At 42.5% G+C, this 13,425-nt stretch overlaps 1 protein-coding gene across 3 annotated transcripts in view; it reads left to right on the top strand.

The window, feature by feature from the left end:
- Positions 1–13,425, top strand: part of itga9 (integrin, alpha 9) — a 369,220-nt gene that overhangs the window by 33,320 nt on the left and 322,475 nt on the right. For all 3 annotated transcript variants that reach the window (XM_055633502.1, XM_055633503.1, XM_055633504.1), the window contains exons 4-5: positions 2,362–2,485; positions 13,217–13,284. In XM_055633502.1, the coding sequence (XP_055489477.1) occupies positions 2,362–2,485; positions 13,217–13,284 (192 nt within the window). The remainder of the gene's footprint in view (positions 1–2,361; positions 2,486–13,216; positions 13,285–13,425) is intronic.

The following is a 13,425-nucleotide window of genomic DNA, read 5'->3' as shown; positions in this document are numbered from 1 at the left end:
CATCTTCCCACATGACGATGCAACTCTGGCAGTGCTGAATTTGGCACGAGGTGACCTGTTGAATTCGGGCAGCTGCAAGAACAAGTTTAATAATGGTCAGATGTTAAGGCCGAATGCATAGGCAATGCTAATTTCATTGTTCATAGTTTCCTCGAGATTTTGTCCACAAACAATCCTTTTGCACTGGGCTTTCAATTTGTTGTCTGAATTATTAACTTTCACTGCTAACCCTTTTTTGGGTATTCTTGGTATATAGTTCATTCAAGGTACTTTTTGAATTTTAAAATGATCATCAAAAATGATGTGGGATTTATTTTAACAGGTTGAAAAGTTGTACTTGCATAATGGTGACCTATCAGTGTTTACATACCCGTGTGTTAAGTTGTTGGTGTTTATTTCCCATGCCCAACCTTGAAATAAAATCAAAATGTCGGGGTCATTTGTGGCTCAATGGGTAAAACCCATTTGACTTTGTGCCTTCCCCCACAGTGGGGGGGATGTTTTTATATTTAATTTTTTTTATTTTTGTTATTTTTGTATTCTTTTTAATGTGCTCCAATGGCAACTTGAATTTCACTACACCAATTGGTGTATGTGACAATAAATGAACCTCTGAAAACCTGTCTCTGAGTCAAGAGGCAATGTTCAACCGAGAATCTCACAGCAAAGATTGGAGCAGGTTGACTCTGATATTCTTTGTTGGGGGTAAAACAATTGCTGAAGCAAAGCTTAAGTTATCGAGGGTGGCTAGTCGGTCGGTCACATCACTGAAACTGTTTGCTTATTATCACTATATTATTTGTGGAAATTGGTTACATACAGAATTATCTTCCATATTCTGGGAGTATAAATTTGGAAGTCAGCAAGTTGTAAATTAAGGATTGAAGTTCAGTTAAAGAGTTATAATGTTTTTTTTTTTAAACTCCAAGTTTATGAAGTCACTCATGACACTACTCATTTACAAAATCTATTTGTTCAAAAATTCAAATATATTTTTCATAGTGACTCGGAGTTATACAACATGGAAACAGGCCCTTTGCTTCAACTGACCCTGACTTGACCATGCTTGCCAATATACCTATCCATGTTAATCCCATTTTCCTGCGTTTGGCCCATATCCCTCTAAATCTTTCTTATCCATTTATCTGTTCCAAATGTCTTTAATTGTTGAGATTGTAATTGCCTCAAACACTTCATCTCTCAGCTCTTGCAGTTCTCGCCTTATACCTATGCCCACTAGTTTTAGATTGTCCACTCTGGAAAAAGTCGGTGAACATTTACCCTATTTATGCCCATCTTAATTTTGTAAACCTCTGAGCATCCTTTGCTTCAGTCTCAGCTTATCTAAGCCCTCCAATCCAGGCAACATTGCTGTGAATCTTATCTGCATTCTCTCTAGCTAGTTCATATATTTCCTGCAGCATGACAACCTGAACAGTGCTTCATGTGCAGCTTAAGCAACAAATTGTTCTGCTGTAACATGACTTCACAAGGGAAGTGACGAAGATCTGAGGCGTCATACCACAGTGACACCTAAAGATGACGGTCTCCAATTATATTGTGACACTTGATAGATTTTTACTCAAGCATCTTTCAAACTCTCACCATTATTTTATATTATGGCTTGGATATGAATACATTCAAGAAACAAACAATGGATATTGAGGGAATCAAGGGATGGAGGATTAACTTAAAGTGGTATTCCTCATGAGGAATAGATCGGGTAGCTGTACTTTTGCCCAGAGTAGGTGAATCAAGGACCAGAGGACATAGGTTTAAGGTGAAGGGGAAAAGATTTAAGCGGAATCTGAAGGGTAATTTTTTCATTCTCTCTGTACTGTACACTGACAATGACAATTAAAATTGAATCTGAATCTGAATCTGAATCATGCAGTGGTGGGTGTATGGAACAACCTGCCAGAGGAGGTAGTTGAGGCTGGGTCTATGCCAACATTTAAGAAACAGTTAGACAGGTACATGGATAGGACAGGTTTGGAGGGATATGGACCAAAGGCAGGCAGGTGGATCTAGTGTAGGTGGGACATGTTGGCTGGCGTGGGCAAGTTGGGCCGAAGGGCCTGTTTCCACACTGTATCACTCGATACCTCTATGACTCTTTGGCAAATAAGTACAGACCAGCCTTGATTTTGATGAATGACAGAGCAGTATAGGAGTTGCATTAACCTTGCACCTGTTAATGTTTGTATGACAGAGCAAGAGAAATCCTATCATCTGGATTTATAATGGTTATTGATGACTGGTAAACGTTAATCGGTATTCTGGCGAGGAAGTTCCCAAATTATGGAAAATCTTTACACAATATACAGAGATATTTATTGTGGAATGTCATTTAATTTCTAGGCATGCGCACATCGTTGGAAGAACATCCACTATGAAACTGAGCACATCCTGCCTCATGGTGCCTGCTACATCGTCCCACCTAATTTATCCCGAAACACTAAAGAATTGCTCCCCTGCTACCAAGGTAAAGCACTGCTGTAATGATGGTGAAATGTAAACAAACTAATCAAAACCTTGGGATATTGCTCAACAATTTCCTACACCATTCCTCATTCCAGGAGGTGGGGAAATCCAGGAAGAAATAGCTGGATTCGGATTCCGGTGGCAAAATGGTGACCATTTAGTTTTTCACAGGCTAATCTAGGTTACAATAATGATTTAATGTTTTGATACTGCAAATTCTGTATACCAATGTTTGCATGGACCCGATTCATGTCGGAGTCATACAGCACAGAAACTGGCCCTTTGGCCCAACTCTTCCATTCTGACCAAGATGCCCCAACTAAACTAGTCCCATCATTTGCCTGCATTGGACCGATATCCCTCTCAATATTTCTTATCCATGTATATGTCAAGGTGTCTTTTAAATGCTGTTATAGTAACTGTCCAATGCATTTTAGAAGCAGGATTTTGTCACTGGTACATAAGCCTCCTCTGCCTTTTTAGAATAGTTTGGCTGATCAGATTGTGACTGCATTACAAAATACCCACAGTAACCTTTGACCTCTTGGCTATCATCTCTATATTATTAAAATGTCATCTTGTTTGTTTGTCCGTTTGTTTGCCCAATAGCGCTACAATTTTTGGCCCACATATTTGCGCAAAAACGGTACATGATAGCGCTACAATTGTTGGCCCACATTACTCACCATTGTCCTGTGATGTAAATTAAACAAGATTTGTTCAGATTGATGTATACTTTACAAGTTATTGATGTCTAAAACATAAAAATAAAACAGCACCCCACTTGTCCCGCCCCCACTTACCTCACCCTAATTACTCCGCCCCCACTTGCTGCCCCCACTCTTTACTTGACAAGCGTCACAAAGGACACCCCACGGGTCCTCAGTGCGGCCTTTGCACAATTTCAGACCGCCATATTTTTTTCATGTCACAACAGCGACCCAACGGCTCAACGGGTAAGTTTCCATCTATTTTTATTTCTGCCCACTCGGGGCCCTGGGCTGGGAGCCGATGCGAGAACCGGGGGGGCGGGGAGAGGCTGCACCGGGTACCCTCCGCCTCTCCCTCCCACTCCCACTCCCCCTACCCTGGCTCCAGGACACTTGCCCCCCCCCCCCCCCCAACAGACAAGCCCTTGCCTCATGCCCTCCCCCCTTCCCCCTGGCTCCAGGATGGTCCCCCCCCCCCCCCCCCCCCCCCCCCCCCCCCCCTCCCCCCTCATGCCCTCCCCTCCCTGGCAGGATGCTCACCCCCCCCCCCCCCCCCACATCCCCGCTCAAGCCCTCTCCCTCCCCCGGGTCCAGAACGCTCGCCCCAACCCCTCCCCCGGCAGCCCCCCCCGCCTCAAGTACAACTTCATCACCACCCTACTGTAGAAAACGGGGCTGGCGGCGGTTTACATTGAGATCCTGGGGAGGTGAGGCGGGAGTTGGGGGAATATGGGTGAGTGGGGGAATATTGTGTTGGGGGAACGGGGCCCAACAGGTCCCACTTGGTCTTGTACCTTTTAAAGAATTTCAGATCTGCATCCTGCGCCCATTGAGGAAGATAAATGGTTGAGCATTAGAATTGTTGCACTCAATGTCAGAACAACTCTTAAAAGTATGTGCATAGCAATCTGTGGGGTGAATTTGTGGAATGGTCTGGAACAGGAGATAAAACTTAGCACAAGCATAATTTAGTTTAAAAAGATGTACAAAAACACTTGTTTAAAAGGATATTGGGATGAGGATAGGTGATTGTGAGTGGGATATTTGTTATACTGATTGTATTGGGAAGGGTGATTATAGAGTGATAGGGTTGTATATATGACTAAGAGATACTGTATAGTATGAGAGTTTTTTCTTTTTTCTTTTTCTTTTTTTTTTCTCTTTTTTTTTTTTTCTTTTCTTTTTTTTTTTTTTTTTTTTTTTATGGCTTTTGTAAATATTTGATTAGTGTTTAAATGTAAATAATTTGGTGTACATATAGTGGCTGGTGTACATATGGTGTACATATAGCTGCTAAATTTGTGTAAGATAATTACAAGCAGTTGAATAAGGGGTGGGAATTAATAAGCTTTGGCTTCTTCCTGCTCCTTTTCGGACACAAACGATTTCATTTATTTATAGATATTGTTTATGACACTTTATAAATATATATATATTTTTTTTGTATGCTATTTCACACTTTTTATTCTTTTATTCGGCTCGAAATAAACAAATCAAATAATTAAATAAATAAATAAATAATAGGCTTTTAGACAGTCAAGAGTTCAAGCAAGTTTTATTGTCATGTGTCCCTGATAGGACAATGAAATTCTTGTTTTGCTTTAGCATCCGAACATAGGCCAGAACATAGTAGGCACGAATACAGAACAGATCAGTGGATCCATATACCATTGTAAACACACATGAATAAATAAACTGATAAACAGGTAATGGGTTATTAATAATCAGAGTGTTGTCCGAGCCAGGTTTAATAGCCTGATGACTGTGGGGAAGTAGCTATTCCTGAACCTGGCCGTTGCAGTCTTCAGGCTCCTGTACCTTCTACCTGAAGGTAGCGGGGAGATGAGTGTGTGGCCCGGATGGTGTGGGTCCTTGATGATGCTGCCAGCCTTTTTGAGGCAGCGACTGTGATAGATCCCCTCGATGGAAGGAAGGTCAGAGCCGATGATGGACTGGGCAGTGTTTACTACTTTTTGTAGTCTTTTCCGCTCCAGGGTGTTCAAGTTTCTGAACCAAGCCACGATGCAACCGGTCAGTATGCTCTCTGCTGTGCACCTGTAGAAGTTAGAGAGAGAGTCTTCCTTGACATGGATATGCAGGGAATATTTTCAGGCAGAGGGGATTAGTTTTTCCTGGCATGTTCGGCACAGACATTATGGGATGAAAGACCTGTTTCTGTGCTGTTCTGTTCCATGTTCTAACAGACTTCCAAAGAATCAAAACTTCCGGAGAAAAAAAAGTCCTTGCATCTCTTGTCTTTGATAGGCAACCATCCCCAGTTCAAGATTCTTCCACAGGGGTAAACCTGATACCTACATTCATCCTGCTGCAACCCTTCAGGAACTTGTGCTCCATTCAAGTCCCCTTTCACTTTTCTAATTTTTTGCAATTATGTCTAGTCTGTGCAATATTTCCTCTGAGGCCAATCTTATCATTTGTTATTGTTCGAACAAGTATCTTCTGCACTGATTCCAAGGTAATGATGTAATAGAGGTCATGGAGATTTGTATGTATTTATAGTTTCCATGGTAATTTCTTGTTCTGAATCATAGAACATGTGGTTTGAAGCAGCTTATTTGCAGATATATTGGACTGTGTTTTGTAGTCGTCAAATAAAAAAACCACATCTACTGTAAAAAAGTTATATAAAGTTTTATGCAGTGTGGAAATGGGCACTTTGGTCCAAGTTGTTTGTGCTGAACACAATGCCTTCCTGTGCTCGTCCCATGTGTTTGTGTTTGTCGCATCATCTGAGCCTTTCACATCCATGTCCCTATTCAAAAGCAGTTTGTGCTTTTATTGTATCCATCTTTACTACCTCTACTGGAAGTTCGATCCATCACCGATGTCAGGCTAACTGGTCTATAATTCCCTGTTTTCTCTCTCCCGCCTTTCTTAAAAAGTGGGATAACATTAGCTACCCTCCAATCCACAGGAACTGATCCTGAATCTATCGAAAATTGGAAAATGATCACCAATGCATCCACGATTTCTAGAGCCACTTCCTCAAGCCAGTCAGGTCCCTGTTAAATCTGTTTTAGGTCCTGATGTACTAGTGGCCAAAGGATCTGGGGTGATGGAGGAACTGAAGGAAATCCACATTAGGCAGGAAATGGTGTTGGATAGACTGATGGGACTGAAGGCAGTTAAATCCCCAGGGCCTGATGGTCTGCATCCCAGGGTACTTGAGGAAGTGGGTCTAGAAATTGTGGATGCATTGGTGATCATTTTCCAATGTTCGATAGATTCAGGATCAGTTCCTGTGGATTGGAGGGTAGCTAATGTTATCCCACTTTATAAGAAAGGCGGGAGAGAGAAAACAGGGAATTATAGACCAGTTAGCCTGACAACGGTGGTGGGGAAGATGCTGGAGTCAATCATAAAAGATGAAATAGCGGCACATTTGGATAGCAGTAACAGGATCAATCCGAGTCAGCATGGATTTACGAAGGGGAAATCATGCTTGACTAATCTTCTGGAATTTTTTGAGGATGTAACAAGGAAAATAGACAAGGGGGAGCCAGTGGATGTAGTGTACCTGGACTTTCAGAAAGCATTTGATAAGGTCCCACATGGGAGATTAGTGGGCAAAATTAGGGCACATGGTATTGGGTGACATGGATAGAAAATTGGTTGGCAGACAGGAAACAGAGTAGGGATTAACGGGTCCCTTTCAGAATGGCAGGCAGTGACTAGTGGGGTACCGCAAGGCTCGGTGCTGGGACCGCAGCTATTTACAATATACATCAATGATTAAGATGAAGAGATTCAAAGTAACATTAGCAAATTTGCAGATGACACAAAGCTGAATGGCAATGTGAACTGTAAGGAGGATGCTATGAGAATGCAGGGTGACTTGGACAGGTTGGGTGTGTGGACAGATGCATGGCAGATGCAGTCGAATGTATATAAATGTGAGGTTATCCACTTTGGTAGCAAAAACAGGAAAGCAGATTATTATCTAAATGGTGTCATGTTGGGAAAAGGGGAAGTACAGCGGGATCTGGGGGTCCTTGTTCATCAGTCACTGAAAGTAAGCATGCATGTATAGCAGGCAGTGAAGAAAGCGAATGGCATGTTGGCGTTCATAACAAGAGGAGTTGAGTATAGGAACAAAGAGGTCCTTCTGCAGTTGTACAGGGCCCTAGGGAGACCACACCTGGAGTATTATGTGCAGATTTGGTCCCCTAATTTGAGGAAGGACATTCTTGCTATTGAGGGAGTGCAGCGTAGGTTTACAAGGTGAATTCCCGGGATGGCGGGACTGTCATATGCTGAGAGAATGGAGCAGCTGGGCTTTATACTCTGGAATTTAGAAGGATGAGAGGGAATCTTATTGAAACATATAAGATTATTAAGGGTTTTTACATGCTAGAGGCAGGAAATATGTCCTCGATGTTGGGGGAGTCCAGAACCAGGGGCCACAGTTTAAGAATAAGGGGTAAGCCATTTGGAACGTAGATGAGGAAACACTTTTTCTCACAGAGAGTTGTGAGTCTGTGGAATTCTCTGCCTCAGAGGACGGTGGAGGCCAGTTCCCTGGATACTTTCAAGAGAGAGCTAGATAGGGCTCTTAAAGATAACGGAGTCAGGGATATGGGGAGAAGGCAGGAATGGGGTATTGATTAGGGATGATCAGCCATGATCACATTGAATGGCTGGCTCTAAGGGCCGAATGGCCTGCTCCCGCACCTATGGTCTATTGTCTACCTCAGCCTCTTGTGCACCAAGCAAAGCCGTCACAGCCTATCCAGTCTCTTGTTATAACTCAGGCCCTCCACTCCAGGAAACATCCCTGTTAATTGTTTCTGCACCCTCTCAAGCTTAATCACACACTTCCTATTTATCGTGACCAGAAAGGCACAAATTACAGCAGGCATAAGCTCACCAATGTTTTATACAGCTGTAAAAGGATATATCAACTCTAGTTACCTTCATCATCTTGCCTGCCTGTATCAGCAATTTTGGGGAATTATGTACTTGAACTCCTGGTTCTCTGTTTGACAACACTTTATAGAACCCTGCCACTCATTGTGCATGCCCTGCTTTGGTTGAACTTCCCAAAATACATCACTTTGCACTTGTCTGAGTTAAATTTGGACTACCATTCTTTTGCAGTTTGTCTTTGATCAAGACTGTTATTTGTCCAAATGCTTTTGTAATTTTAGACAACCCTTTTCACTGTCCACCATACCACAAATTCTGATGTCATCCACAATCCACAAATCTCAAATCAAATCCATGAGACGGTATTTGCACTGAAGAAAGTTATGCCGGATTATCCCTAATCTGTTCTTGCCTTTCCAAATGCAGATAGATCCTATCTCTTAGAATCTTCTCCTACAGTCGTCATGGTATTCAATTAGTTTAGTATGAATTGTCACGTGTACTGAGATGCAGCGAACAACTTTGTGTGCCATCCAGGTAACAACATCTGTACACAACTGCAATCAAAGTCATTCACGAGTACAGTGGGTAGTGCAAACTGAAAGGAATCAGAGTGAAGAACATAATGTTACAGGCATAGAGAAAATGCAAAGGCTGAAACCAAATAGGATGGGGAATCGTGGATACATCAAGAGCTTGTAAGAGATTTACTCAATAGTCTGATAACAGCAGGGAAGAAGTTGTCCTTGAGTCTGGTGGTACATGCTTTCAAGCTTTTGTGTCCTCCTGCCCAACAGCAAAGTGATTGTTCCTCAGGTTCATGGTCCTTGAATATGCTGTCTTCCATCCCGAGGCAGCAGGAAGTATAGAGAGCCAATGGGTGGGTGGCTGCTTTGCGTGATGTACTGGGCTGTGCTCAAAACTCTGCAATTTCTTGTGGACTTGGGTAGAGCAGTTGCCAAACCAAGTTGTGATGCCTCCTGATTGGGTGCCTTTTATACAGCATGTTTCCCACCCCATGAAGTTTAGACCCCATGGAATCCAGGGAGAGCTAGCCGACTAGATGGGGAATAATGCCCCGCTGATCAAGATCCTGCTGTAATTTTTGAAAACCATCTTAGCTTTCTACATTACTACTTCGTTTAGTGACATCTGCAAACTTAGTAATCATGCCTTATACATTATGTGCTGTTCTAAAAGCATAGGAACAAAATACCTTCTGTATTTGTACTGGTTTTGCTGCATTTTGGGGAGAAAATGTTTAAATGCTTGTACAGTGTTTTTCTGCTTAGTGCATATAAAGACATATTTGAAAATGGAATTCCCACAGAATAGTAGACATGGTAATTTCTTGGTCATTAAGTGTGTTAATGCAAATAATAGTAATGTAGGAAAGTGGTACCAAATAAAGGTTCTACCATATTCGGTCAAATGGTGATGCAAACAGAACATGCTATCTGGCCCTCTCGTGCTACCGTTATTGCAGGAAAAGATATGGAGAGCAGGCTGTGTGCCTGCCATCAGTAGGAATGAACTGAGAAAATACATCTGCAGTAGATGCCAACACAGTAATCCCTCCAACTCAGTTATTGTGATGATCATATTGAATTTCGATGCTGGCTCGAAGGGCTGAATGGCCTATTCCTGCACCTATTGTCTATTGTGCAGGCATACTTAATGCAAAAGGCAGAGAAAGAAACACAGAGAGTTTGCTTCAAACTTTGATCGCTGCTGATATTGTGGCAGAGGAACACAACAGAGTTACTGTGACTGAGGAATCCAAGGTGGTTTGAAAATAGTATTATTCTCAATGAGAATAGCAATAATTTGAGAATAGCTCAACAGTATTGATGTACAGAGGGATCTTGGGGTCCACGTCCATAACTCTCTAAACGTAGCAGCAGAAGTAGATAGAGTGGCAAGGAAGACAAATGCTTTCATTGAGTCAGGAAGTCATGATCCAACTTTATAGAACCAATAGCCCACCTTTGGAGTATTGTGTGCAGTACTGGAAGCTTCAACCAAGGAATGGCAAGTAACATTTTGACGAATGTGAGATGGTACATTTTATTATGTCAAAGTAGGATAGGGCTTTGTTACAGAGAAAGGTTAAACAAGTTAGGGCTTTATTCTTTGGAGCGCAGAAGGTTAAGGGGGGACTTGATAGAGAAAATGATGAGAGGGATAGACAGAGTTGACGTGGAAAAGCTTTTCCCACTGAGAGTAGGGAAGATTCAAACAAGGGGACATGACATGAGAATTAAGGGACTGAAGTTTAGGGGTAACATAAGGGGGAACTTCTTTACTCAGAGAGTGGTAGCTGTGTGGAATGAGCTTCCAGTGAAGGTGGTGGAGGCAGGTTCGTTTTTATCATTTAAAAATAAATTGGATAGTTATATGGACGGGCAAGGAATGGAGGGTTATGGCCTGAGCGCAGGTATATGGGACTAGGGGAGATTATGTGTTTGGCACGGACTAGAAGGGTCGAGATGACCTGTTTCCGTGCTGTAATTGTTATATGGTTATATGGCTTGCACAGTAAATGACAGAGCCCTGGAGAATGTTACATTACAGATAATCTGGGAGACAATGTGTATATAACCATATAACCATATAACAATTACAGCACGGAAACAGGCCATCTCGACCCTTCTAGTCCGTGCATAATTCCTTGTAGGTGGCGAGTGAGGTGGAGAATGTGGTGAAGAATGCTTTTGGCAAACCTGCCTTCATTGGAAAGGGTATTGAGCACAAAAATTGGGACATCATGATGCAACTGTACATGTTATTGGTGAGACCACACATGGAGTACTGTGTGCAGTTCTAGCCAGCCAGCTGTATGAAGGGGGTCATTCAGTTAGAAAGAGTCCAGATAATTTCTCACGGATGTTTGGGACAGCTTGCAGGCTTGAACTATACTGAAAGGTTGGATAGGCTGGGACCTTATTCTTTGGCGTGCAAGAGGGTGAGATTACTGAGGTATACAAGATCAGGAGACGTGTGGATAAAGTGAACATATTCCCCCAGATGATTCTAAAACTAGAGTGTATCAGCTTAAAGTGAGAGGGGAGAGATTTAAGTGACCTTGGTCAACTTTTTCCATGTCTAGAATGAGCTGCCAGAGGAAGCTGTTGAAGTGGGTACAGTTAAGACTTTTTAAAAGGCATTTGGACAGATAAATGGCTAGGAAGGATGTAGAGGGATCTGGGCAAAATGCAGGTAAATGGAACTATGCTCAGTATGCCAATTCAGTTGGCCGAAGATCCTGTTTCCTTGCTGCTTAGCTCTATAACAGCACCTGAAGTTAAGATCCTGTTTCTTGTTTTTGTGAAGCTGTCTGGTGTATCCAGCTGAAAGTTTACAGGCTGATGCTTTATTTTGCTGGTGAATTTCACAGCTGATGCATTTGCTCAAAACTCAATATCATCTTGTGAGAGAAACTGTCGTGGTGCTATAGAAACATAGAAGTGTACAGCATAACAAAGTGTCCTTTTAGTTGAACCTGATGCCTTTCTACACAAATCCAAATTTCATGCATTAGACCTCAATAACTATCCAAGAACTATCTAAATGCCTGTTACATGTTGTGAATGTGTGTGCCTCGACCACTTTCCCTGGCAGCTCATCGCAGCTAACTACTATCCTCAATGTGAAAATAAATTAATAGAGGATACGATCTTGCTGGCTCTCCACTGCACACTGGACTATTTGGATCAGTCTTTTGGTCTTCGACTATAGCTCGGTGTTCAACACCATCGTCCCCTCCAAACTTGTTACCAAGCTCAGGGAATTGGGTCTTTGCGCATCCCTTTGCAACTGGATTCTCGACTTCCTCACGAACAGACCTGTCTGCGGGGTGGGAGATTGCAACCTTCATGTGGTCCGCCCTGTTTCAACTAATGCAATCAACCCCGGCGTGCACAATCGAATAAGATCAAATAGAACAAGTTGTCCTACAACTTTAGGCTGTGCAGGCCAAAAGCAAGAAGAAGAAGAAGACCAGTCTGCAGGAATTGGCAGCAACACTTCTTCCCTGTTAAACATCAGTATGGGTGTACCTCAAGGCTATGTGCGCAGTCCCCTGCTCTGCTCGCTCGATACTCACGACTGTGTAGCCGTACTGTGTGCGAACTCCATCTTCATCAAGTTCGCTGAGAACACCACTGTTGTTGGATGACGATGACGATGACAAATGACGATCAGATCATTCGACTGACCAAATGGTGTCAGTATAATAACCTGATTCTCAATGTCAGTAAGACCAAGGAACTGATTGTGGACTGGAAGAGAGGACACACAAATCTCTCTATTTCGACAGGACAATGGTGGGCGTGAATATTTATGATGATCTTTCCTGGACCCAGCACAGAGAGCCCATCAACGCCTCTACTTCCTGAGACGATTTAGACGGATTGGAGATGTCAGAGAGGACTCTCTTGAATGTCTATAGGTGTACAATAGAGAGCAGAATTAACTGATTGCATCATAACCTGATTCAGCAACTTGAGCCAGAGCAGTGGTTCTTAACCTGGGAATCGGGATCCCCAAGTGGGGTCATTTAGAGCTTTACTAGGGGACATGAAGGGCGTCATAAATAGCATATCCAGTTGTTGAGCCCATTTTTAGGAACCCAACAAAGGTACCTACCACATACAGTATTTTGTTGACGTATGCGCGTAATATATGCCAAAAAGGTTAAGAACCACCGAGCCAGAGGTCGATGTTTGATCTGGACCTCAGGTGCTGTCTGTGTGGAGTCCGCACGTTCTCCCTGTGACCATGTGGGTTTCTGCTGGGTTCTCCAGCTTCAATTCACATGCCAAAGAAAGATGTATGGGATTGTCGGTTAATTGGCCTTTAAATTTCCCCTGTTGAGTAGGAAGTGGAATCGAAAGTGGGATAACATAGAACTAGCGCGAATGGTTTGCGTGGAGTCGGTGGGCCGAAGTACCTCTTTCCATGCTGTATCTCTAAACTAACCAAAACATCCAAAGGTTTTTTTCTTTACGGCCCGTATTCTATGCGCCATGGAGCATCAGTGTTACAAATTAATTTCTGAGAAGTATTGCCAACATTTTTTTTTTTAAAACAAAAATTGTTCAGTTGGTAAATATGGTGTTTTTTTGTGTGTGCAGAATACAAGAAGAAATATGGAGAGGAACATGGCTCATGCCAAGCTGGGATTGCAGGCTACTTCACTGAGGTAGGTCTTCAACCTTCATGTTTTATGGAGATGGATAAAATTGGTTGAGGCAAAAAAACAAAAAATTACTTGGATAGAGTTCTATACACTCCAGATTTACAAAATAAATGTTTAAGCAGATGAATAAACAAATAAATGTTA

The sequence above is a fragment of the Leucoraja erinacea genome, chromosome 4 (genome assembly GCF_028641065.1).
Source record: "Leucoraja erinacea ecotype New England chromosome 4, Leri_hhj_1, whole genome shotgun sequence".
In the NCBI taxonomy this organism is placed as follows: domain Eukaryota; kingdom Metazoa; phylum Chordata; class Chondrichthyes; order Rajiformes; family Rajidae; genus Leucoraja; species Leucoraja erinaceus.
This window is presented reverse-complemented; position numbering and strand designations above follow the sequence as displayed.